General features: G+C 36.8%; 2 protein-coding genes across 29 annotated transcripts in view; one reads left to right on the top strand and one right to left on the bottom strand.

The window, feature by feature from the left end:
* Positions 1 to 692, bottom strand: part of SUPT20H (SPT20 homolog, SAGA complex component) — a 39,873-nt gene extending 39,181 nt beyond the window's left edge. For 8 of the 28 annotated variants that reach the window (XM_072797303.1, XM_072797301.1, XM_072797316.1 and 5 more), the window contains exon 1: positions 263 to 447. The gene's annotated coding sequence lies outside the window, so the exon portion shown is untranslated. Of the gene's footprint in view, positions 1 to 256; positions 450 to 546 lie in introns of those variants that run through there. The other 20 variants (XM_072797318.1, XM_072797309.1, XM_072797322.1 and 17 more) reach the window with 8 other exon arrangements.
* Positions 191 to 26,402, top strand: part of LOC140616562 (uncharacterized) — a 417,503-nt gene continuing 391,291 nt past the window's right edge. The window contains exon 1 of the mRNA XM_072797182.1: positions 191 to 917. Coding sequence (XP_072653283.1) covers positions 191 to 917 — 727 coding nt within the window. The remainder of the gene's footprint in view (positions 918 to 26,402) is intronic.

Here is a 26,402-nt window from a genome sequence, read left to right as displayed (position 1 = left end):
AAATCCCGGGAACCACGGCGAGGACCAGCAATTAATCCGGCCGTAGAAGTCGCAATCGAATCCACTGCTTTTCCTGACCGACCTGACTCTTCAACTGTTCACAAGTTTTTGTCTTTGTTCTTTTAATCAACTTAGGCTTTACCAGCGTAGCGCCACAACTAACCAACCGGGCCCACAGCCTTGTCACAATATGGATACCAAGAAACCCGCCCCCAAAGAAGCGCTAGGCGAAATTCTTGGGAATTTTCGGAAATACCTGTACCTGGAATCCACAAGTCAAAATTACAACGGAAAGGGTAGCTTCAAAACACTGGGAGAGGTGACCGAGGCGACTCCCAGGCGACGCGAGGGCTCAGCCCGGCCCGGCCCAGCCCCCCGGTCTCTGGGAACACCTCCCCCCGCGGCGCTGCGGCTCTGGCAAGCCGCGAAAAGCCGCTCCGGAAGCCGCTCGCTCACCTCCGACCCGGCCAAGATCTCGCGCGCCTACCAGTCCGCGGCGGGCACGCCACTCTCCCCTCCTCCCCCCGGCCCCCGCCCCCCGCCCACCTGGGCGGGACGCAGCCGCGCTGGGTCTCAGGACCGCGCCGCTGGCTCGGCCGGGACGCGACGTGCGGCCAGTGGCCCCGCGCTGCAAGCCGCACGCTCGCCCCGCACGCCCCCTCGCGGGCGTGTCGCAGCTCAACCGACGGCCTGCTCCGCGCCTGCACTTCCGCCTGGCGCGCTGGGCGGGGCGAGTTGGGGCCTGAGGGCGGAAGAGGAGGAGCTGAGGGGGCCGGGCGGCCCTGAGGAATCCGAGCCGGCGGCTGGCGTCGCCGGGGCGGGTCCCCCTCAAAGCCCTGGGGGACTCGTGCCCGGAAGGGGGGGCGGCGCCCACAGGCTCCTTCGCTGGCAGGGCCTCCAGCTCCGTAGAATGCGAGGTAGGACGTGGCTATGTGGTGTGTAGGGTGCCCTTTTGAATTTCTAGGGTGAAAGAAACTTGGAACGAGCGTTTGTTTGTTGCACAGCCCATCGAATGGAAAGGGAACGTCGCCATTCCTTCAGTTACTAGTCCAAGCCTTTCAGCCCCCCGTAGTATGTTCACACGGCAGTGGGTTTAATGTGTAACAAATCCCAAAAAACAAATAGAAGCAACCTCACTCAAGAGTTCTAACAATTCAGAAAGGGAATAACTAGCCGATATTACAATGTCTAATTGTCGTTCTGCACCTTTAAACAACTTTGGTTGTTGGTTGGGTGTAAACTTTATTCCTATTGAGGTGAAATTCACAGAACAGAAAATGAAACACTTTAAGAGTCTAATTCAGTAGCATTTAGTACATTCAAGATGTGCAAATTCCAACTCTTAATTCCAGAACATTTTTATCATTAAGCATTTAGTCTCCATTTTTCCCACTCTTAGGCCTTAGTAGACATCTAATACTTTCATCTAATACTTTACACGATGTGGATATTTCACAAAACATGGAATATGTGGCCTTTTTTGGTCTATGTTCTCTCACACTTAGCATAATGTTTTCCAGGTCTATCCACCTTATGGTAAGTATCAGTACTTCATTTCGTTTTATGCCCTATATTCTGTTGCATTCTGTGTATATACCACAGTTTTATGTGTTATATTCTGTGTGTATACCACACGGTTTTTTGTGTTGGTCCATTGATGGCCATTTGGGTTATTTACACAATTGAACTATTGTGTATAGTGCTGCTGTGAATATTTGTTTGGAAGTATTTAGTGCCTGTTTTTAATTTGGGGGAAGGGTAATATACTGTAAAAGACAACCAGAGCCTGACATAGTTCAAGTGGTAAAAACAGATTTTATTTAGGAACTATTGCAAAAGAAGGCAAGAGGCTCTGTATAGAACTGGGCTCAATTCCAAGTACACAGCATGAACAAGTAGTGATTTATAGCCAAGGAAGAGAGGTGGAGGGTAAGTGGATGGAAGTTTCTTAACATCTGGCTAAACTGACTTGATGGGATTCTGACTGAAGGCAGATCAGGGTGATCAGACACCAAGGGTGGCGACTAAGAGTTTGATCAGATATGGAAGGTGATCAGATATCCAAGTGGATCCAGATACACAGTTCTCTGTAAATGGACTTAGGTTTCTTGCTACAACTGGTTGATAAATGTCCCACAAGGTGGACTAGAGTCATGGAGAGAGCTTGTCATTGATTCACTTTGAGTTAGTTTTTGTATATGTTGTGTATTAGGGATTCATTTCATTCTTTTGCATGTTGTCCCAGAACCATTTGTTGAAAACACTATTCTTACTCCCGATGAATTGTCTTGATCTCCATAGCAAAAATCAATTTGCCATACACGTATGGGTTTGTTTCTGGACTCTTAATTCTAATCCATTGGTCTATATGTCTGTTCTGTATCAAAGTTTGTGTTATGCCACTTTGCTTTTATAAAAGGCCTACATTAGTACCTGCTTTCATTAATTGAAAGAAATCTGAAAAGGATTTTTGCTTTTACAACAAAAGGTTAAAAGACAAAAAAGTGTTCAGCATTTGTTTTATAGTGACCCTTTAGAGAGACAGCATGCACCCTGAGCCTCAAGGGTGGAACAACATTGGCAACTACATCTTGGTAACAAGCTACTGTAGCTTTACACGGTCTGTGAGCATCTGTGCTTAATCTTGATTTATGTTGTGCATCCATTAGCAAGATGTGTCTTAAAAGTATTGGAAAAACCTGAGAAAGATTATTTTACGGGTCTGAGAATGTTTTTAAAAATTTCCATGTAAATTAATGTTAATTACTTCTTCACTCTATGCCATTTCAGTTTATAAAAGTTTTCATAGGAGCTCTATTTTTGGATAGCAGGAAGAAATCTGTACCACAGTTTTCATTACTATACCTTTGGAGTAAGTTTTGAAATGGGGAAGTGTAAGTTTTCTAATTTTGTTGTTCTTTTCTAATATTGTTTTGGCTGTCTTGCAGCTTTATATGAATTTGAGATTCATCTTTTCCATTTTTACAAATAGATCGCAAGGATTTTGTTTTGTTTTTTTTTTTTTTAATTTTTTTTTCATTTTTATTTATGATAGTCACAGAGAGAGAGAGAGAGAGAGAGAGAGAGAGGCAGAGACACAGGCAGAGGGAGAAGCAGGCTCCATGCACCGGGAGCCCGATGTGGGATTCGATCCCGGGTCTCCAGGATCACACCCTGGGCCAAAGGCAGGCACCAAACCGCTGCGCTACTCAGGGATCCCTGATCGCAAGGATTTTGAAAGGGACTGAATCAGTAGACCACTTTAACAAGTATTGCTGTGTGAAATTATTCAGTGTTCCAATTCATGAGCATGATGTCTTTTCATTTCTTTAGATCTTTAATTTCCTCCAGCAATGTTTTGTGGTTTTCAGTACACAAATTTTTCACCTCCTTAGTTAAATTCATTCCTAAGTGTTTCATCTTCTTACATGCTATCTTAGTCTGCTTATGTTACTATAACAACACCACACACTGGTTGTCTTAAACAACAGAAATTTCTTTCTTATAGCTCTGGAGACTGGGAATCCAAGACCAAGGTGCTGACCAGTTTGGTTTCTGGTATGAGGTTTCTTCCTGGCTTGTAGATAGTTGCCTTCTCACTTTGTCCTTCCTTAGTGGGAAAGGAGAGAAAGAAAGGGAGACAGAGTCTCCTTTTTTCTTAAAAAAAAAAAAAAAAAAAGGATTTTATTTATTCATGAGAGAGAGAGGCAGAGACACAGGCAGAGGGAGAAGCAGGCTCCATGCAGGGAGCCCAGTGTGGGACCTGATCCCAGGACTCCAGGATCACGCCCTGAGCGGAAGGCAGGCACTAAACCAGTGAGCCACCCAGGCATCCCTATCCTTTTTTTTTTTTTAATAAAGATTTTATTTATTTATTTATTTATTTATTTATTTATTTATTTATTTATTTATTTAATTTATTTATTTGATTTGACAGAGAGAGAAAGAATGCAAGCAGGGGAACAAGTGAAAAGAGAGGGAGAAGCAGGCTCCCTGCAGGGGGCTCAATCCCAGGACCCTGGGATCATGACGTGAACTGAAGGCAGATGCTTAAGGATTGAGCTACACAGGTGCCCTTCTGGTATCTATTCTTATAAGGATACTAATCTATCAGATTAGAGCCCTACCCTCATGACCTCATTTAGACATAAATTACTTCTTTATAGGCTCTATTTCCAAAAACAATCACATTGGAGATTAGAGCTTCAACATATGGATTTTAGGGGGATATTATTTAGTCCATAGCAGATGGTATTATAAATGGAATTACCAATTTCCTTTTTAGATTATTCATTGTATTAAAAAAAAACATGTTTCTGAGTGTTGATCTTGTACTCTGCAAATTTGCCAAATTTGTTTAATTAGCTCTAATAGTTGTGTGTGTGTGTTTATGTTCTTTAGAGTTTCTGTATATAGGATCATAGCATCTGTTAATTGAAATAGTTTTATTTCTTCCTTACAATCTGGATGCTTTTTATTTCTTTCCCTTGTCTGATTGCTTTGTCTAGGGTCATTCTTTCATTTTAAGGAATCGGCTTATTCAGTTGTTGTTGAAGCTGGCAAGTCTGTGTTTGTAGGGCAGGGTAGGAGGCTGAAAACTAAGGCGGGACTTAATGTTGCAGCCTTGAGACAATTTGTTCTTCTGCAAGAAACCTTAGATTTTGCTGTAAAGACCTTTGTATATTACCAAGGTTGATTGAAAAATGCCCACCCATATCATTAAGAGTAATATCCTTTACTTAGAATCCATCAATTGTAGATGAGTAACACATCTACAGAATTCTTTCCCAGTAACACCTGGATTAGTGTTTGATTAAATAGGTGGGTAGCAAAGTTGACACATAAAACCATCACAACCAGAGAGGTAGTTTTATTAGTTCACAATTTTTTAAATAAAAAAATTTCACTTTTCTCATGTCTTCAGCTTGGGTAGGATCTATTTCCCCCACCCTAGTGACTGCATTTTTCCATATGACTTGCTTTGGCCAATAGAATATAAGTGGATGTAACATATGTCCATTAGTTAGGAAACTAGATGGGATCGTGGAGAGAAGGGAAAGACATGTATATTCTGAATCCTTTGGCTGTGTGTGTGTGTGTGTGTGTGTGTGTGTTTGTAGGCAATGATATAGTGTCCAGCTTGAAATGGCTCCTACTGGCAAAAGAAGCAATACATGGGGCACGAAGGACAAATAAAAAATTTTTTGACTGCAGTGGATTGAAACACATTAAATATGTTTAAATACATGAATATTTAGCATTTCTTTAAAAAACTCATGAAAAAACATACGGATTGCTACATACCAATTCATTATTCTGAAATTGATAAATAAAAGTTAAAAAACCAAAACAATTACCCTGCTTTTCCTACATAAACTGAAATATAGGGCAACCAAATTGACTGTGAAGAAAACTTTTTTATAGAAGAAGTCCAGTGAATAAATGAGGGAGGAATGAAATAATATTACCATTTTACAACCCATAAAAAGAAAATGTTTCTAAGAAATAATAAGTCCAATTCCATATGTAAGGAGCTCAGAAGTTGCTACTGCATCCTAACAATAAGTAAAAAATGAACAAAACTGAAAAATCAACAACTCTTTTTAGATCTGCAAGGGAAGTGAGGTCATAGGGCACACAGTTACCCCCCAGATAGAACTGGAGCAGCAACCTCCTGGAGCCAGTGCTGGGGTAGGGAAACCTGAACTGCAATTGATGAATTGTTGGAGGCTCAGTGTGGACAATTCTACACTTAAAAACTCCAGGGGACCAGTCATGAGGCAGCCCCCACACTTGTATATACTTCCAAGAACTCTACCAGTTTTTCACAGTAAATATCAGAGAAAAATCTTGTGCTTCAGACAGGAAGAAAGGAAAGGAGCCATCTGAAAACAAACCAGAGAACTCTGTTCTCTTAGTAAAGCTTGCCCTCAGGAAACTAGTTAACCAGAGTCTAACTTGTTGGGGTTTTATCAGAGCTTAGATGATCTGCAGGGAAGGAAATAAAACTCTAACCCACTCTAACCATCCTGTCCTGCATATGAGAGGAGGAGGGAGGAGGCTGAGAAGCATTTGTGAAGTTCACAGTTCAGAGGCATAGGCTCACTTGTGGGGCTGTAGAATGCTTCATCTACCCTAAACCTCACCACTACATTACTAAAGGTCTGTTTACAACAGTTCTTTTTATTGTCTAGCTATCAAGAAGGAAATACAAAACATTCCAAAAGACAAAAAATATAGTTTGAAGAGGCAGAGCAAGCATCAGAACCAGACATAGCATGGGTATTGGAATTACCAGACTGGGACTTTAAAACTATGATTAAATGCTGAGGGCTTGGGACATCTGGGTGGCTCAGTAGTTGAGTCTGCCTTCGGCTCAGGGCGTGATCCCAGAATCCCTGGATCAAGTCCCATATCAGGCGGTCCTGCGAGGAGCCTGCTTCTCCCTCTGCCTATGTGTCTGCCTCTTTCTCTGTGTCTCTCATGAATAAATAAATAAAATCTTTAAAAAAGAAATGCTGATGGCTCTGATAGATAAGGAAATAGCATGCAAGAGAAGATGGGCGATATAAGCACAGAAATGAAAGTCCTAAGAAAGAACCAAAAGTAAATCTTAGAGATCAAAAAAAATGTGTAAAAGAAGTGAATGCCTTTGGTGGGCCTATTAGTAGACTGGACATGACTGAAATAATAGCTAATATTTGCCAAATAACCATTAGGTGGAAGGTTGAAAGGGAACTTTATAAAACATGAATCAGGCTGACAACACTTGATCAATCTTAACAGTACTACAAGTGAGATGATCAAGTATTATGTGCCTCCTGATGTGATACATTTCATATTGTTACTACTAATGAAATATTTTCACAAAACCAGAAATTAAATCTAAATCTAAAGAAGCCTCCAGATCTAGCAACCAGTTTGCTTGAAAAAAGAGGCACAGAGTAACACGTTAAGTAACACCATGATAATAGAATCCATCCAGTACATAATGTGATAACCACTCTAGGAAAATGGAAGGTGCACTGGCCATGTTAACTGTTATAGAATGAATTCTGTCCCCTGAAAATTCATATACTCTAGCTTGAACCCCTGGTACCTTAAAACATGACTGTATTTGGAAATAGAGTCTTTAAAGATGTGGTTAAATTAAATGAAGCTGTTAAGATGGGCCCTAATCCAATATGATGGGTACTGTTATAAAAAGAGGTTATGACACATAGAGAGACACCAGAGACATGAGCACACCAAATCTGGTATTTTGTTATGACAGTCCTAGCAAACTAGTACAATAACATTAGGTGGAATAATGACTTTTTGGTTATAAGAGTAACAAAAATGGACCCTATCAGAGATATAAAATGTAGTGTTTACAGGTGAAATTATGAATTGTGGGATTTGGCTTAAAATACTTAAAAAATACATGGCAAATGAAATAAGAATGGCAAATTTTTGGTAATTATTGAAACGGAGTAAGAGATATTAGAAAGTGCATTGTATCTCCACTTTTGTGTATGTTGAAAGTGTCCAAAATAAACAGTTGAACATGTATGCACATGCACACACATATACATATATGCAACATGCAAATATATATCATATGTAAATAGAGTGTTTTCTCAGAATTCTGGCTTAAATTCATCCACTCTTATGGATTTGCCTACAGCCCATGTGCTAAAGATTTGCAAGTCTGCAGTTTTACTCATTTCTGGTAACTCAACATTTTTACTTGCTGTACCAGAGGACTTTCACGTGTAAAGTGTCCAAAATGAATTCACCATCTTTTCCTTGAGATTTACCATGTTTTCCCTGCTGGTGATCATCACCTTCCCACAGACAAGAGTCTGGCTTAGAGATCTCCTCTTTTAATACCCATATCTCTTCAGTCTTCAAATTCCTGGAGTTCTATTTCTAAATACCAATCAGGTCTCGCCTCTCCTCTCTTATGGTGTCATTTCCATGGGTCTCTCTCCAGTTCACTGTAGTCTTAACTGAATTGCCATAGGTCCCTCTTACATGCAGTCCTTGCTTCCTTTCAAATCCTGGGTCTCCCTCTCCTAGTTTTGTTAATGTTGTTGATAAAGTTGTTTTTTTTTTCCTCATAACTTTTTAAAGGATGTTGGACAGATAATACATGAACATGAAGCAGCACAAAAGTACAGAACATTAGAAAAAAGTGAGTCTATTATTATGGCACAATTTATGATAGCACAAATCTAGAAGAAACCAAACTTCAATGAAAAGATAACCTGAGTAAACCAGGGTAGGGTCATATAATGGAGTAATCTATGGCCCTAAAAAGGAAGAAGGAATGTATCTCTCAATAGCATATATTGTTGTGTGAAGAAATCCCCACACTTCTGGTGGGAAAGTAGGGTACAACCTGACACTGATAGTGTTTGTGACTTTCGGACTTGTCATTGCTTCTAGGTACTTTAGTGGACAGTGGTAAGAAATAAATATAAATATAGATATAAATATAGATATAAATATAGATATAAATATAAATATAAATATAAATATAAACATACATCATGAAATTTATGGACACTCCAATCTAAATTCAGTATTTTGGGGTTTTTATTTAACCTCTTTATCTTATTTGTATATAGCCTTTCTCCCACAGTGAAAATGCTGGTCTCCAAGCACACCAAAATAATGACTCATTGTTTTGTCTTACATAACATTTGCAGCTGTCTCAGAATAACATCAAAACTACTGTCAACAATATGATCACTCTAACAAATATTTTTTTAAAAGTTTTTTTGTCCTTAGAATATATACTATAAGAAATACATATATACTTTAAAAAAATTTGAAATAATTTCAGGTTGGTTATGTTTTGTTTTTGTTTTTAGGAACTGATTTAATAATTTACTTTTATAAGAATATGAAATAATTATGTGCTTACATATCAAATCTACAAAATTTGGCTAAGCTCAGGACCTCTAGCTTCTATTTCAGCTCCTTCATCCTGTACTTCGTTCCCTATGTTAAGCAATATATTTTATTTCTAATATAGTTACTATATATATATATATATATGTATGTTACACATGTGTAGTTATTATGTATTATATGTGTATATATGTGTCTTTTATTACTAAATAAAATAGAATTAAGCATTTATTTTGTTTTTGTAATTTTCTGTACCATGAGGGATTCAATTAATTTATGATTAAAAGTGTCTTTTTAAAGAATAAAAGCTAATAGAACTTCTGGGGAGGATGGTGGAGTAGGAGGACCCTAAGTTCACCTCCTCCCACAGATACACCCAGATAGCACCCACCTCAGTGTAAATAACTCAGAAAATGACCCAAAGACTGGCAGAATAGACTCTGAATAGCTAAATGTAGAGAAGAGGCCACATCAAAAATGCTAGGAAGGGTGGAGACGCAGTTAGGAACAAAACTGACTTGCCATACTGTCCACAGTGTCCACAGCAAGCATGGAGAAGAGAAAGAGCAGACCCCACCTCAGTCACCCCAGGCACAGGGGATGTGCACTGGGAAGATGAATCCTCATAACATTTGGCTTTGAAAGCCAGAGGTGATTAACATCATCAGCTTTTATAATCAGTGAGGTTTAATACCACTTAAAAAGCAGTGACTCAACCCTGGGAGAGCTAGAGGGCAATAGGAAACTGAGTACTCACTTTAAAGAGACAACATAAGAAACATCCCCATTATGCCCCACTACCCATTGAGCATAGAAGCAGCAGTTTGGAAAACTTGTGAGGTATAGGGGAAGGAGATTTATATAATAATCTCAGGACATGTGCTAGAGGGGCAGGGATCATTAGACTTCTCTGAGGATAAAACAGCTGACAGGCACCAATTCCCTCTCTTGCCCCCCCCCCACCCCCCCAGCTTTCATACATCTGCAGGAACTAGTGCTAACACTTTGCACCTAGCTTGCTAACCATACCACCTGCCCCTACACTCTCTTGTAGACATGCCCCTTCTCTCCCCCCCCCCACCCAAACCTACCCTCTGTAGGAGTTTTCCAAAGCTGCTTCAGGTTTCCTCCCATAGCAGACTCATACAAACCTTGCTAACACCAAGTGCCCCACCCTCACATTCTCCTGTGAACCTGCCCTTTCCAACACATCTTTGGCAGGAGTCTGTCCAAAGTGATGCTACATGCCTGGCAATGTGTAAGCATCCCTGACAATCCCTGACAGGGGCATCATCACTCCAAAGTGGCTCCTATCCTGGAGAGAGGGGAAGAGAACTGGTTTGACTCTGGCCCCAGCTGTTGGCTGGGGGCAGATATCTGGTCTGACTGCAGACCCCACCCATAGGTTCTCAGAGGACAAACATGGTTAGTGCCCTGCATTGAGGTGTGACCATAGCTCTGGCAGACTCAAGCCCAAGGAAGCCCCAGACTGGCCCCTTAACGACACATGGACCAAACCTTGCCCACACAGGTAAAAGAGCCATTAAAAGTGACTCTGAAGGCAAATGTGGCTTAGCCACAATGGTGAGTGCACACAGCATACAGAGGGGAGAGACATCCCTGAAATGCCAGGGACATTGTATTGCAAGACACTATAGGAGCTCTTCTTCATAAAGCCACTGTGTTCAAGAGTAGGAGACAAAGCTGACTTTCTTAATCTATAGAAGCAGATACAGAGAATTAGGCAAAATAAGGAGACAGAGGAATATGTCCCAAATGAAAAAAAAAAAAGCACAAAATCACAGAAAGAGAGCTAAATGAAACAATAAATATGACTAGTAGAGAATTTAAAGTAATGATCATAAAAATATTCACTAAGAAAAGAGTAGAAGATATTACTGAGACCATCAACAAAGAATAGAAAACAAAAATGAATCAAAGATGAAGAACTCCTAAATCAAAATTAAAAACACACTAGAGGGAATTAGTAGTAGACTAGAGGAAGTAGAAGAATGGATCAGGAGGACAGTAATGAAAAGCAATAAAACCGAAAAGGGGAAAGAAAAAAGAATAATAAAAAATGAGATTATGGGAAGTCAGCAACACCATCAAGTATTAACATTTGCATTATAGGGATCCCATTAGGAGAAAAGAGAGAAAAGAGGCAAGAAAATTTCTTTAGTTTCACTTAGAGGTGAAAACTTTGCTAAACTGGGTAAGGAAACAAATCCAGATCCAGGAAGTACAGAGAACCCCCAACAAAATCAGTCCAAGGAGGTCCACCCCAAGACACATAGTAATTCAAATGGCAGAAAGTCATGATAAGGAGAATTCTGAAAGCAACAAAAGAAAACAATTACATTCAAAGGAAACCCCATAAAGCGATCAGTAGAATTTACAACAGAAACTCCGCAGGCCAGAGGGATTGGCATAATTTAGAATATTATTCACAATAGTGGGAGAGATAAAGCATTTTCCAGACAGAAGTTAAATGAATTCATCACCAAAGCCCTATAAGAAATGTTAAAGGGGACTTTTTGAGTGGGAAGGAAAGACCATAAGTAAGAGAAAAGTAGAAAACATAAAAACAGCAGAATTAAGTGTATCTATGAAAATCAGTCAAGAGATTCACAAAAGAATGTAAAAGATGATACTATATGCCTAGAACATGGGATGGGGAGAGGAGTAAATATCTAGTGCTTTTAGAATGGGTTCAAACTTAAGCAACCATCAAATTAATATAGACTGCTATATGCTTAAGATGTTATATATAAACCTAATGGTAATCACAAATCAAAAAATGAAGAGAGAGAGAGAGAAAGTAACTCAAATATATTGCTAAAGAAAGCCAGCAAATCATGAGAGAAGAGAACAAGAGAAGAAAGGAACAGAAAAGAACTACAAAAACAACTATTCAACAACTAACAAAATGGCAGTAAGTATATACTAGCAGAAAAAAAGAAATAATAAAGATGAGAGCAGAAATAAATGATACAGAAAGTAAAAAAAAGTGTAACAGATAAATGAAACCAGAAACTAGTTCTTTGAAAAGATCAACAACATTGATAAACCTCCAGCCAGACTCATTTAATAAATAATAAAATAAAAAAAAGAGAGAGAGTGAAACCAAATAAACAGAATCACAAATGAGAGAGGAAAAAAAAAATCCACAACAACCAACACCACAGAAATACAAAATTGTAAGAGAATATTATGAAAAATTATATGCTGACAAATTGGACAACCTAGAAGAAATGAATACATTCCTAGAAACATATAAACTACCAAAATGAAGCAAGAAGAAATAGTTTGAAGAGACTGATTTCAACAATGAAATTAAATCAATAATCAAAGAACTCCCAACAAACAAAAGTCCAGGACCAGGCAGCTTAACACAATACTATATATAGAAACTTGAAAACCACTAAAAAACTGCTAAAACTGATAAATAAATAGTGTTGCAGAATACTGAATCAATGTATGAAAATCTGTTACATTTCTATACACCAATAATGAAGCAGCAGAAAGAGAAATTAGGGAAACAGCCTCATTTCCAATTGCACCAAGAATAATAAGATACCTAGGAATGAACCTAACCAAAGAGATAAAATATGTACTCTGAAAACTGTAGCACACTGATGAAAGAAACTAAAGATGATATAAATAAATGGAAAGACATTTCATGCTCATGTATTGGAAAAATTAATATTGTTAAAATGTAGTCTACACATTTAATGCAATCCTTATCAAAATATCAATAAATAGTGTTTTTCACCAAACTACAACAAACAACCCTAAAATTTGTGTGGAGCCACAAGACCCCGAATAGCCAAAGCAATCTTGAAAAAGAACAAAATGGAAGGCATCACAATTCTGAACTTCAAGTTATATGACACAGCTATAGTAATCAAAACAGTATGGTACTGGCATAAAAAATAGACACATAGATTAATGGAACAGGATAGAAAACCCAGAAATGAACCCACAACCATAAGGTCAATTACTCTTTGACAAAGGGGGAAAGAATTTTCAATGGGAAAAAGTCTCTTCAACAAATGGTGTTGGGAAACCTGGACAGCTTCATGTAAAAGAATAAAACTGGACCACTTTGTAACACCATGCACAAAAATAAATTAAAATGGATTAAAGTCCTAGATGTGAGACTTGAAACGATAAAAAACTTAGAAGAGAATGCAGGCAGTAACATCTCTGACGTTGGCTGTAGCAACATTTTTTTCTATATATGTCTCCTGAGGCAGGGAAAATAAAACGAAAATAATCTATTGAAAATAGTTTCCTGCACATTGAAGGAAACAATCAACAAAACTAAAAGGTAACCTATGGAATGGGAAAGATATTTGTAAATGACATATCTGATAAAAGTTTAGCATCTAAAATACATAAAGAACTTAACACCCAAAAAACAAATAACCCAATTAAAAATGGACAGGGATGAACAGACGTTTTATCCAAAGATGACATCCAGATGGCCAACAGACACATGAAAAGATGTTCAACATCACTGATCACCAGAGAATACAGATCAAAACTGTAGTGAAATATCACCTCACGCCTGTCAGAATGGCAAAAATCAAAAATACAAGAAACAAATGTTGGCAAGGAAATGGAGAAAAAGGACAACTTGTGCACCATTGGTGGCAATGCAAACTTATGTAGCCACTGTAGAAAAAAACAGTATGGAGATTCCTCAAAAAATTAGAAATAGAACTACCTATGACCCAATCACGCTACTGGGTATTTACTCTAAAACAAGAACACTAATTGAAAAGGAGAGATGCATGCCTATGTTTATTGCAGCATTTTTATAATAGCCAAATTATGAAAGTAGCCCATGTATCCATTGATAAAGGGATAAAGAAATGGTACATATATACAATGAAATATTACTCAGCTGTCAAAAGGAATGAAATCTTGTCATTTACAACATCTATAGAATTAGAAAATAAAAAAAAAGAATTAGAAAATAAAATGCTAAGTGAAATAGAGAAAGACAAATACCATATGATTTCACTCATTTGTGGAATTTATGAAACAAAGGAGCAAAGGGGGAAAAAAGACAGACAAACCAAGAAACAGATTCTTTAGAGAACAAACTGATGGTTACCAGAGGGGAGATGGGTGGGGGAATGGGGGATGGAGATTAAAGAGTACACTATCCTGATGGGGAAAAAAATTCACAAACACAAGTAAGAAAATAAGTATTGGCAAGGATGTGGGGAAATCAGAATCCTTACACTTTGCTGGTGGGCATGTTAAAATGCTGCAGCTACTATGGAAAACAATATGGTGGTTCCTTAAAAAGTTCAGTGGAAGTACTATGTGATCCAGCAGTTGCACTTCTAAATATATTCCTGAAAGAGTTGAAAATAGAGACTTTAGCAGATACTTGCACACCATTGTTCATAGTAGCATTATTCACAATAGTCAGAAGGTGGAAATAACAAGGATATCCATCAAAAGATAAACAAAATGTGTTGTTTGCATACAATGGAGCATTTTTTAACCTTAAAAAGGGTTGAAATGCTGATACATACTAACACAGATGAACCTTGAGCATTATGCTAAGTGAAATAACCTAAGCACAAAGGGACATCTATTGTATGACTCCACCAAATGAAGTACCTAGAATAGTCAAATGCACAGAGATAGAAAATAGAACAGTTTACAGGGGCTACGAGGAGGGAGGAATGGGTCGCTTAATGGATATAGAGTTTCCATTTTGTAAGGTGAAAAAGATCTGGAAATAGAGAATTCCACATCTGTTTTTCTGTAATATTTGAACCTTTGAGGTTGGGAACCATGTTAGGGCTTCAAAAAATGTTTGCTGAAAAGAATTAAAATGGTTTGTTATACATGGAGAGTTTTCATGTATATAAGTGACACCTTGTGGCATCAAGTGGAATAGTCCATACTATATTGGTATTTTCTTTGAACAGATGGCACTCTTTTTAAAAATCCCAGATTCTGGCAATTCTCCACAAAGGTGTTTGTTGTTTGTTTATTTTTGTCATTGTTGGGTTCTTTGGTTTGTTTTGAGATTTTATGTAGGTGAATTTATTTACTTTTTAAAGATTTTATTTGACACAGAAAGAGGGAACACAAGATGGGAGAGTGGGAGAGGGAGAAGCAGGCTCCCCCTGAGCAGGGGTCCTGGCACAGGGCTCCATTCAGGCCCAGGGATTGTGACCTCAGCCGAAAACCAGTGCTTCACCACCTGAGCCACCCAGATGCCTCAATGTATTTGTCACTGTTGTTAAAAAGAAAAAAAATCACAGGCTGAAAATGTCACTTAGGTTAAGGCCTCAAGTCAGTAAAGCAGCACTTAATGCCTCACCTACCTGCATCAATCCCACAGAAATGTAGCCTTCAACTAGTCAACATGGAGATTTCCTGGTCAGCCCTTAGAAGCTTACTAATAGACCCCTTCATTCCTCTTAGAAGGAAAACCTAGTCTAAAACAATGGGTTCTTGGCTAATCATTTCCTTTTTTCCCACTACTTCTTCATGTTTAAAAACATTTCCTTTTCTGTAGCCCATTGAAGCTCCCCTCTACTTGCTGGATGGGATCCTGCCTGACTCATGAATCAATTAATAAAGCCAATTAGATTTTTTAAATTAAAAAAAAATCCCAGATTCTACATATCTTCTTTAAAGTTCACTTGAAATAACCATGATTGCAGTCAGAGGATAATAGACTAATGGCATTGCTAACGGATGCTTTTGTATACACGAGTGGGACCTACCTGGGACAATTCCTAAACACCTAAATCACCATAACCCCTACCAGGTCTGGAAACTCACCACACTTTTAAGAGATTCTCTTAATCAAAATTACTAATTTTTTAACAATAAGCCTAAAGATGATAGTTGAAACCAAAGAAAAGGAGACACATGCATATTGGTTATTATAAGCCAAGGGGATTTGCAAAGAACCCTGAGAAATGTCAGTTGTATTGTTAATTTTCTTGAGGGAAGATTTTGGGCTTGAAAAAAGTATTTACAGTTGCCAATGTTAATTTTCAATTTATTAAAATTATAAACTTGTAAATTTAGATCTTTTAAACCTTTAAGTTCAATATGCTAATTTTATTATAAGGTTAGTAAGTTTTGTTTCAAATAAAAAGTCATTTTTTTCTAATTCCTTAGGGGATTCTTAAGTGCTCTGAAGTTTGAGAACCATAAATAGGGTTTCTAAATTGCAATGAATTAAACACTAATTCTTGAATTATTGTCTCAGCAAGGTAATCAAAAGGAAGTTTTATAGATTTGGCATGAGATTCTGTAGCATGTCCAGTTCTAACAGGCACAATCTAAACTCAAGTTTCCTTTAGCCATCACTGGTGTCAGAAGAATGTGTCTGCCTTGAGAAAGAAAGAAAAAGATACAGAAAAATTAGAAATGGAAAGCAGAGTAACACACCAGTCCCCAGTGCAGAATTTGACTTATTGTCTGTGCCCATTTCATTTTTTTCCCCAGCAAACTATTGAACAAGTATTGGTAAAACTGAGCCACTACTCTGAACATTCCAGGACTTACTCTGATTCACATTTGCATCTCTACTGGCTATTGAAATCTGAGGGCTTAATGTTCATTCATTCATTCACTTAGCAACTATTCACTGAGAACCTATAATAAACTAGGCATGATTCTAACTGCTGGGGATGTTAGCAGTGACCAAACAGACAAAAATCCATGGCTTCATAGCAATACATTCTAGTGGGAGAGGCAAACATTAAAGAAATAAGAAAAACACATAGTATGTTAGATGTATTAGTATCCTTATAGGTGCAGACCAGTGGGAACACACTTGTAGTTGAACCACTTGGGTTTATTGTTGCAGTGAGGGAGAATTGTCACCATGGAAAACTGTGGGGAGGCTCAGTAAGAGTGTTAGAAAGAACATATTATAGAATTTAGGTTGGGTAATTTTGGAAAGGGTCTAATGAAATGGAGATTTGCTGTGGATTGGATATTATCAGAAAGCAGGGATAATTTTAAAACTGAATGTCCTTGTCTATTGTTAATACTCCATGAGATTATTTATGTTCAATGGGAGACCACCATGGCCTAACTGTAAGCATCAGGCCAACTTCCAGATGTCAGAGACTTGTTTTCTTAGATGATAATGAATGCCATGAAGAAGAAAAATAAATCAAGGAGAGGGAAGGGATAAGGAGTAATATGTGGAGATAGGCAAGAGTGATTTTGGTTTTTTAAAAAGTATAGTCAACAAAGGACTCTATGAGTAACATGTGCAAGGATCTGAAGGAGGTGAGGGAATGAACCCAACCAGTGAAAAGGTGAAGAAATGAGTAGGAAGGAATGGCATGTTCTAGGAACTGTAGACCTAAAAATGATTGGTTAACAAAGGTAAAAGAAATGACCCAAACTAAGATATTGTTGCTAGATCTATTGTGTCTCACCCAGTTACCCAACACTGAGTGGAGTTCATACTGATTTCAGCAGGCCTTGAGTCAAGACTGGACCACCTTTGATATACTAATTAGGGGTATTGATCTGGAGTTGGATTAGTCAACTGGATTACTTTATTATTTTTCGAGAGAGAGAGTGAGAAAGTGCAAGTTGTGGGGGAGGGGCAGAAGGAGAGGGAGAAAGAGAATCTTGAGCAGCCTCCATGCTTACCATGGAGCCTCTATGCAGGCCTCAATCTCCTGATCCTGAGATCATGACCTGAGCCAAAATCAAGAATCAGCTACTTAACTAGCCTAGTCACCCAGGTGCCCCTCAACTGGATTACTTTAAATAGCAGGTTTTGACAGACTATTTCCTCAGCGTTCTCTAAGAACAGTTAGTTCCCTAAATAGGTGTAGAGCTTTGTGCTCGCACATGGTGAGCACTCAAACATCTGCTGAATGTGTTTACCTAGTTATAAGGCCTCCCTAAACAAATTTCACATGGATAACTGAAATTGCCTTCAAATATATATTTTGTGTGAGAATTCTGAGTTACAAATAAATGCCTCTTCTAGTTTTTCACTAAGGTCTTTCATAACAATGTTTTAAACATTTATTATGCAGTATATATATATATATATATATATGTATATTTGAACATTTTAACTGCCTTGTGATATAGGGTAATAATTTTCTTATTTTATATTTGACCAAGAAAAATGGCATTTGCATTTGGCCCAACATGAAAGGTGAGGAAATTTGATAGGTTAATATAAACAAAGGAGAGTTAATGGTAGAGTGGAACAGCTCTTACATTTATGTCTCAATCCTGGACTACTGCCATGAACTTTAGACTCAGTTTCTCCTCTTGAAAATCTAATAACTACTTCAAATTTAGTATGGTGAAAACTGTTTCAATCAAAAGACATAGAGTGGCTGAATGGATAACAAAATGACTCAACTATATGCTGCCTACAAGAGATGTTCCAGCTTTAAGGACATATACAGACTGAAAGTGGGGGGATAGAAAAAGATATTCCATGCAAATGGAAACCGAAAGAAAGTAGGCTAGCTATACTTACATCACACAAAATATACTTAAGGTCAAAGAGTGTAATGATAGGAAAATAATGATAAATCCAACAAGAGGATGTAAGATTTGTAAATATGTACTCAACAGTGGAGCACCTAATTTCATATAGCAAATATTAACAGACATAAAGAGAGAAGTATTCATACAATAATAGAAGACTTTAATGACCCACTTTCAACAAGAGATAGATAAGACAGAAAATCAATAAGAAAACATTGGACTTAACTTACATGTTAAACTAGATGGGCTTAACAGAAATACACAGAATATTTCATCCAAAAGCAGCAGAATGTACATTTTTATCAAGCACATGGACATTCTCCAGGATGGATTATATGTGTTAGGCCACAAAAGAAGTTGAGTTTAAGAAGATTGAAATCATATCAAGTATCTTTTCTGAGCCAAGAATATAAAACCAGAAATCAATTATAAGAAGAAAATGTAAAATTCATAAATATGTGGAGATTAAACAACATGATACTGAACAACCAATGACTCAAGGAAGTAATCAAAAGAGAAATAAAAACTACTTTGAGATGAATGAAACTAGAAATATGACATACTGAAAGTAATACCACAAGCAGTTGTAAAAGATAAGTTCATAGCAGTAAATGCTTACATTAAGAAACAACTGAAATAAAAAACCTAACTTTGTGCTCGCTTCAGCAGCACATATACTAAAAACAAACAAAACAAAACAAAAAAACCCCTAACTTTATACCTCAAAGAAGTAGAAAAAAAGAACAAACTAAGCTCAACATTAGTAGAAGGAAATAACAAAGATCAGAGCAGAAATAAATGTATTAGAAACTAAAAGACAACAGAAAAGATTAAATTGAAAGCTGACTTTTGAAAAGAAACAAAAATAGCTAGACTCACCAAGGGAAAAAGACAGATGACTGAATTACATATAATTAGATATAAAAGAGGATACATTATCACTGCTGCCACAGAAATACAAAGGACCATAAGAGACTAACATGAGTAATTATATACCCATAAGTAGGACAACTTAGAAGATATGGATAAATTCGTATGAACATATAATCTTCCAAAGCTGAATTGTAAAGTGGAAAATCTGAACAGACCAATTGCTAGTAAGTTTATTGAGTCAGTAATCATAAACCTACCAACAACAACAACAAAAATCTAAGACCAGATGGCTTCACAGGTAAATTCTAATTATTTAAAGAAGTATTAATGTCAATCCTCCTCAAACTATTCCAAAACATAAAAGAGGAGGGAACACTCCCAAAGTCATTTTTTGAGGCCACCATTACCTAATACTAAAACCAGGTAAGGACATAAGAAAATTATGGGCCAATTTCTTGAGTGAGCATAGATGCAAAAAATCCTCAACAAAATAGCAGACCAAATTCAATAGTACATTAAAAGAATCATATACCATGATTAAGTGGGATTTATTCCAGGGATGCAAGGATGGTTCATCATGTGCAAAACAATCAGTGTGATAGACCATACTAACAAAATGAAGGATAAAACCATAAAATCATCTCAATAGATATAGACAAATCTTTGATAAAATTCAATATCCATCGTGATAAAAACTCTCATCCAAAAGAGTTTAGAGAGAACATACCTCAACATCTTAAGGGCTGTGTATGACAAACCCATAGTTAGCATTATACTAAGTGATGAGTATAAAAGCTTTTCCTCTAAGATCAGGAACAACACAAAGATGCTCATGTCACTTTTATTCAGTATAATGCTGGGTCCTAGCTAGAGCAATTAGACAAGAAAAATAAATAAAAGGCATTCAGATTAGAAAGGAAGTCTATTTGCAGATGACATGTTATGTAGAAAACCCTAAAGATGCCATCAAAGAACTGTTAGAACAAAAAATCAAATTCGATAAATTTGCAAGATTCACAATTTGCAAAAAATCAATGTGTTTCATACACTAATAATGAACTATCTGAAAGAGAAATTAAGAGTACAGCCTCATTTACAATTGTATCAAAACTGGGAATGAATTTAATCAAGCCAGTGAAAAAGCTGTACATTGAGAACTGCAAGACATCAATGAAAGACGTGAAGATATAATTACATGGAAAGATATTCTGTGTTAATGGATTAGAACAATATTATTCAATGTCTGCACTACCCAAAGCAAGCTATAGATTCTTTGCAATCCCTATCGAATTTCCAATGTCATTTTCATAGAAGTAGAAAAATTATCTTAGAATATAGAACCCAAAAAGACCCCAAATAGTCAAAGCAATCTTGAGAAAGAACAAAGCTGGAACCATCACTTTTCCTAATTTGAAACTATATTACAAAGCATTAGTAATCAAAACATATGGCATTGGAATGAATATGAACACATATCTCAGTGAACAGAATGGAGAGCCCAGAAATAAATCCATGAGTATATAGTCAATCAACTTACAACAAAAGAGCCAAGAATATATAATGGAGAAAAGAAAGTTTCTTCAATAAATGGTATTGGGAAAACTGGACAGCCACATGCAAAAGAATGAAACTGGAACTCTGTCTTATGCCATATGCAAAAATCACCTCAAAATGGATTAAATATTTTAACATTACACCTGAAGTCATAAAACTAGAAGAAAACATGGAACCTGAGCAGGCTCCTTGACAGCAGTTTTGGCAATGGTTTTTTGGAAATGACACCACAAGCTAAGTCGACAAAAGCAAAAAATAAGTGGGACTACATAAAAATAAGAAGCTTCTTTACAGTGAAAGAAACCCATCAAGAAAATGAAAGGATAACATCAAATGGGAGAAAATATTTGCAAATCATATATCTGATAAGGAGTTAATATCCAAAAAGTATAAAGAAATCATATAACTTAAAAAAGAAACCCCACAAACAATATGATTAAAAAATGAACTGGAGTGCTTGAGTAGCTCAGTCAGTTAAGTGTCAGACGTGATTGCAGCTTAGGTCTTGATCTTGGGATCATGAGTTGGAGCCCCACACTGGGCTCCTCTGATGGGTGTGGAACCTATTTTTAAAAATGAGAAACTGATTAGACATTTTTCTGAAGAAGACATACAGATGGCCAAAAGGTACATTGAAAAGGTCTTCAGCAAACCAAAACCACAATGAGATACAACCTCATACCTGTTAGAGTTGTTCTAATCAAAAAGACAACAGATACAAGTGTTGTTGAAGATACAGAGAAAAGGAACCCTTGTGCATGTAAATTGGGGCAGCCATATGCAAAACAGTATGGAATTTACTTAAAAAATTGAAAATAGAAGTACTTTATGATCTAGCAGTTCTACTCTGTCATATATTTGAAGAAACAAAATCACTATCTTGAAGATACAACAACTTCTCTTCCCCTCAATATTCATTGCAGCATTATTTACAGTAGTTAAGACATGGAAACAAACCTAAATATCCATCAGTGGATGAAAGAAAGTGTATATATTTACAATTCAATGTTATTTCACCATGAAAAAGAAGGAAATTGTGCCGTTCACAACAACATAGTTAGACTTTGAGGACATTACACTAAGTGAAATAAATTCTATAAAGAAAGACAAATACTGTATGACCTCACTTATATATGTAATTTTAAAAAGCAAACTGAAACTCACAGAAACAGAACATATTGGTGGTTGCTGGAGGGGTGAGGGAGTAGGGGAAATGAGTTAATGTAGTCAAAGGTGGTCAAAAGGTATAAATTTCACATTGTCAGTTCTAGAGCTATAATATACAGCATGGTGACTATGGTTGATATACAATACTTGAAAGTTGCTAAGAGAGTAAGTCTTAAAACTGTAGCTATATGAGCCGATGAATGTTAACTGGACATTTGGATCATTTCATAACATATCTGTCAAATTTATTATGTTGTACACCTTAAGGTAATATATATCTATTATATCTCAATAAAACTAGAGGAGAAAACCATGATAAAAACTGAACTTTAGACTTCCCACCAAATCCTCTCCTGTCATCTTTCCCTTTCCAGATGGCATCTCCATATTTCCAATAGATCAGGCTAGAAAACTGTGGCCATCTTTGACTCCTCTTTTTATCATATTCACATTTAGTTATCACATTTGTTCACATTTAGTAAATCCTAGTTCTACTTATGAAGCGTAACAGAATATGACCACTTCTCACTGTGTTGTCCATGCCACCACTTATTATCCTATATAATTGCAACAGCTTCCTAACTGATTGCTTTGTGTTCACCATTGCCTGTCAACAGTTATACTTTCCATGCAGAATGACCTACTACATATCTAAATCTGATTATATTATTCCTCTGCTAAAAATACTCTAATGGGTTTCCATTTCACATAGCTAAAGTCATTAAAAATCCTATAAAATTCTATGTTATCCTACATGCTCATGACCGAATTGATCTCACCCTCTTAAGCACATTTCTGCATTAGGGCCTTTGTATCTATCGTTTTCTTTACTTAAAATTCTCTGATATTTTAAAAATTCTAATCGTAAGTACTTCACTATATATCTAAGAGACCATTTAAAAAGTAATCATAATATCAGTATCACACCTTAAAGTTAAACTATAATTCCATAATGTCATCTTTTTATTTTTTTTAAAATTTATTTATGATAGTCACACAGAGAGAGAGAGAGAGAGGCAGAGACACAGGCAGAGGGAGAAGCAGGCTCCATGCACCAGGAGCCAGACATGGGATTCGATTCCGGGTCTCCAGGATCGCGCCCTGTGCCAAAGGCAGGCGCCAAACCGCTGCACCACCCAGGGATCCCTCCATAATGTCATCTGATAGAATTTACCTTTCCCTGGTTTTCTTCTTTCTTTCTTTCTTTCTTTCTTTCTTTCTTTCTTTCTTTCTTTCTTTCTTTCTTTCTTTCTTTCTTTCTTCCTTCCTTCCTTCCTTCCTTCCTTCCTTCCTTCCTTCCTTCCTTTCTTTCTTTCTTTTTCTTCTTTTCCTTCCTTCCTTCCTTCCTTCCTTCCTTCCTTCCTTCCTTCCTTCCTTCCTTCCTTCCTTCCTCCTTTCCTTTCCTTTCCTTTCCTTTCCTTTCCTTTCCTTTCCTTTCCTTTCCTTTCCTTTCCTTTCCTTTCCTTTCCTTTCCTTTCCTTTCTTCTTTTCTTTTCTCTTTTCTTTTCTTTTTTCTTTTTTCTTTTCTTTTCTTTCTTCTTTTCTAAGATTTTATAGGCAGAGACACAGGCAGAGGGAGAAGCAGGCTCCCTGGGGGGAGCTTGATGCAGGACTCAATCCTACGACCCCGGGATCACACCCTGAGCCAGAGGCAGACGCTCAACCACTGAGCCACTCAGGTGTCCCTGTTTCCACAGTTTAAAAGGAAATTTGTTCAGATTAAGATCCAAACAAAGTTTACACGTTGAATTTGTTTAATATATCTTTTTTGTATGTTTATGTTGATATATTTTTAATGTATGACTTACAGTGTTACATTAGTTTCAGATATATAGCATAGTGATTCAACTTGTCTATTCCTTAGGCTATGCTCACTACAAGTATTGTTACCATCTGTCACCATACAATGCTATTACAGTGTCACTGACTATATTCCCTATGCTTGTGCCTTTTATTCTCTTGATTTATTCATTCTATAACTGGAGGCCTGTATCTCCCACTCCCATTCACCCGTTTTGCCCATTCTTCCCCCGTTCTTCCCTCTGGCAACCACCAGAATGTTCTCTGTACTTCTAGTTCTGATTCTGCTTTTTTGTTTATTTGTTTTTATAAGATTCCTCTTAAAACACTTTTAATCTTTAAGAGTTTTCTTTCCCACCACTTTTTTTTTCTGTTTCCCTCCCTTCCTTCCTCCCTGTCATCCTTCCTTCCTTCTTACCTTCCCTCCACCCTTGTCTTTTTCTTTCTGGAATGGATCTGAGAGAGGATAGAATTTCCCACACTCCAGATTGGTGTTGTTTACCTTGTTTATCTAGCTTTCTATTTTTGCTAACCTGGTTGTTATATTAGACCTAGAGGTTAGATCAGATTCAAATCTGATCTTTTTTCCTTTTACAAATTTCATAGGTGGGACTATACATTGCCTATTGTATTATATTAGGGAGGTATACCTGTCTCTTTTTTGATGTTAAGATTGTTTAGTATATTCAATTATTGAATTAATTCAATTTAGCCACTAGAGGTCAGGACTTTATTTTAAAAATAAATACTGTATTGGACTTCATGAAGGATCTAGACTTTTATAAAAGAGTGGAAAAATTTTTGTTAATGAGGTATCATTATTAGGAATTTCTGAATAAACTTCTTTTATGTCTTAAATATAAAATGTTGATTGTCTTAAAGTTTAAATATAGCTTTACAATATAATTTTTCCATTTTAAACCATTATCACTATAGTAAAATTATGTGTTTCCCTAGACTTAAACACTTCTGTACCCTAGAAGTTAAAGTCAGTTTATATGCTGTTTTAACTGTATGCAATACTCTAGTTAAAATGGTAAAACAGGAAAAATAGGACAGTAGGAAAAATACTGGTGAAACCAAGCTTGGAAAAAGGGAATGAGCAGTAAAGGAGAGAAGTATAAAAGGCATGTCTGTGGCTATCATGGGAATCTATGGCTGTGTTTTCTCTCTGGGACTGTACTGAGGCCTATTTCTCAGTACTATCTCCAGAACTTTGAATTGTGCCTTGCTATTGACTGGGTAGCCTCGTGGGTCCAAAGAAGTTTTTCAATTTAATCGTAGTAAGAATTAAAAAAAAAAAGATTTTATTTATTTATTCATGAGAGACACAGAGAGAGAGAAAGAGAGGCAGAGACACAGGCAGAAGGAGAAGCAGGCTTCACAAAGGGAGCGTGACGTGGGACCCTATCCCGGGTCTCCAGGATCACACCCTGGGCTGAAGGTGGTGCTAAACCACTGAGCCACCAGGGCTGCCCAGAATTTTTTATTAGAGATGCTGATAGAGGTAGATATGTGTTATTTGTGTTCTTCACAACTATTATGGTAAATTATTCCCCAAAAACTTAATGTCAAGGCAATAGTATGATAATAGCAATAATTTATATGTTTTGAGAATCACATCTTTACTTCAATTATGGTCTTCCAGGGGTGGAAAAACATGGACTAAATATAGAGAGTGTAGGGTTTAGATTCTGGCACTATTATGACATCTTGTAACATGACTACTTTGAGTATCTGTTTACCTGTATGTATCATGGAACCAGTAAGACCTAGGACTATAGTTAATAATACTGTTTTATTTATTTGAAAGTTGCTAAGAGAGTAAATCTTAAAAGTTCTAATTTCAAGAAAAAAAAAACTGTATGTGAGGTGATGGATGTTAATTAGCCTTTTATTATTATCTATAGCTGGGCCTGATCTGAATCATGCTAAACTATTTGAGTCTAGCTAAAATGGCTTAGGAATTTCTTAAATACTTAGCTAATGTATTTTTCACTTATTTAAAAAGAGAAGTCTTAAAATTCTCTACTATTACTCATTTCTAATAAGTTCTCAGAAATTATTTTTAGGAATATGTCTCTTCATTTCAACTCTATCAGTATTAAACCTTTAGGTTTAGTTTTAACTACTTAGAAGAACATTCTGAACTATCTGATTTTTTATCCAGATGTATAAGAATATACCTGGAAACATTTAATAGTTTTTGTTGTCACATAGGTAGAGAATTGGTGAGGTAAAGAAAAAAATGAAATGATACCTTTAAAAAAAAACAATTTACTAAAATAACTGAAAGCAACATCACATTTTTAAGATATTCCAGTGTTCTGTAAGTACACATAAAGTCAGTTACAGAGTTTATATATTCATTGGATAACTAATTTTATTCTAGCCATATATATTCATTAGCTGAATAAAGGAGAAACCATATTACTTTAAAGAACCATATGCTTCTTTAAAGAAGCATGACCCTTGCAGTCAGTCATGAAATTATAGAGTTGAAGTAAAATCTCTGCTTATAAAGATTGTGAAATTCATTGTCTGTCTTTCCATCCATTCACCATCCATTCATCCATCCATCC

Source organism: Canis lupus, chromosome 24 (genome assembly GCF_048164855.1).
Source record: "Canis lupus baileyi chromosome 24, mCanLup2.hap1, whole genome shotgun sequence".
Taxonomy (NCBI): Eukaryota; Metazoa; Chordata; class Mammalia; order Carnivora; family Canidae; genus Canis; species Canis lupus.
This window is presented reverse-complemented; position numbering and strand designations above follow the sequence as displayed.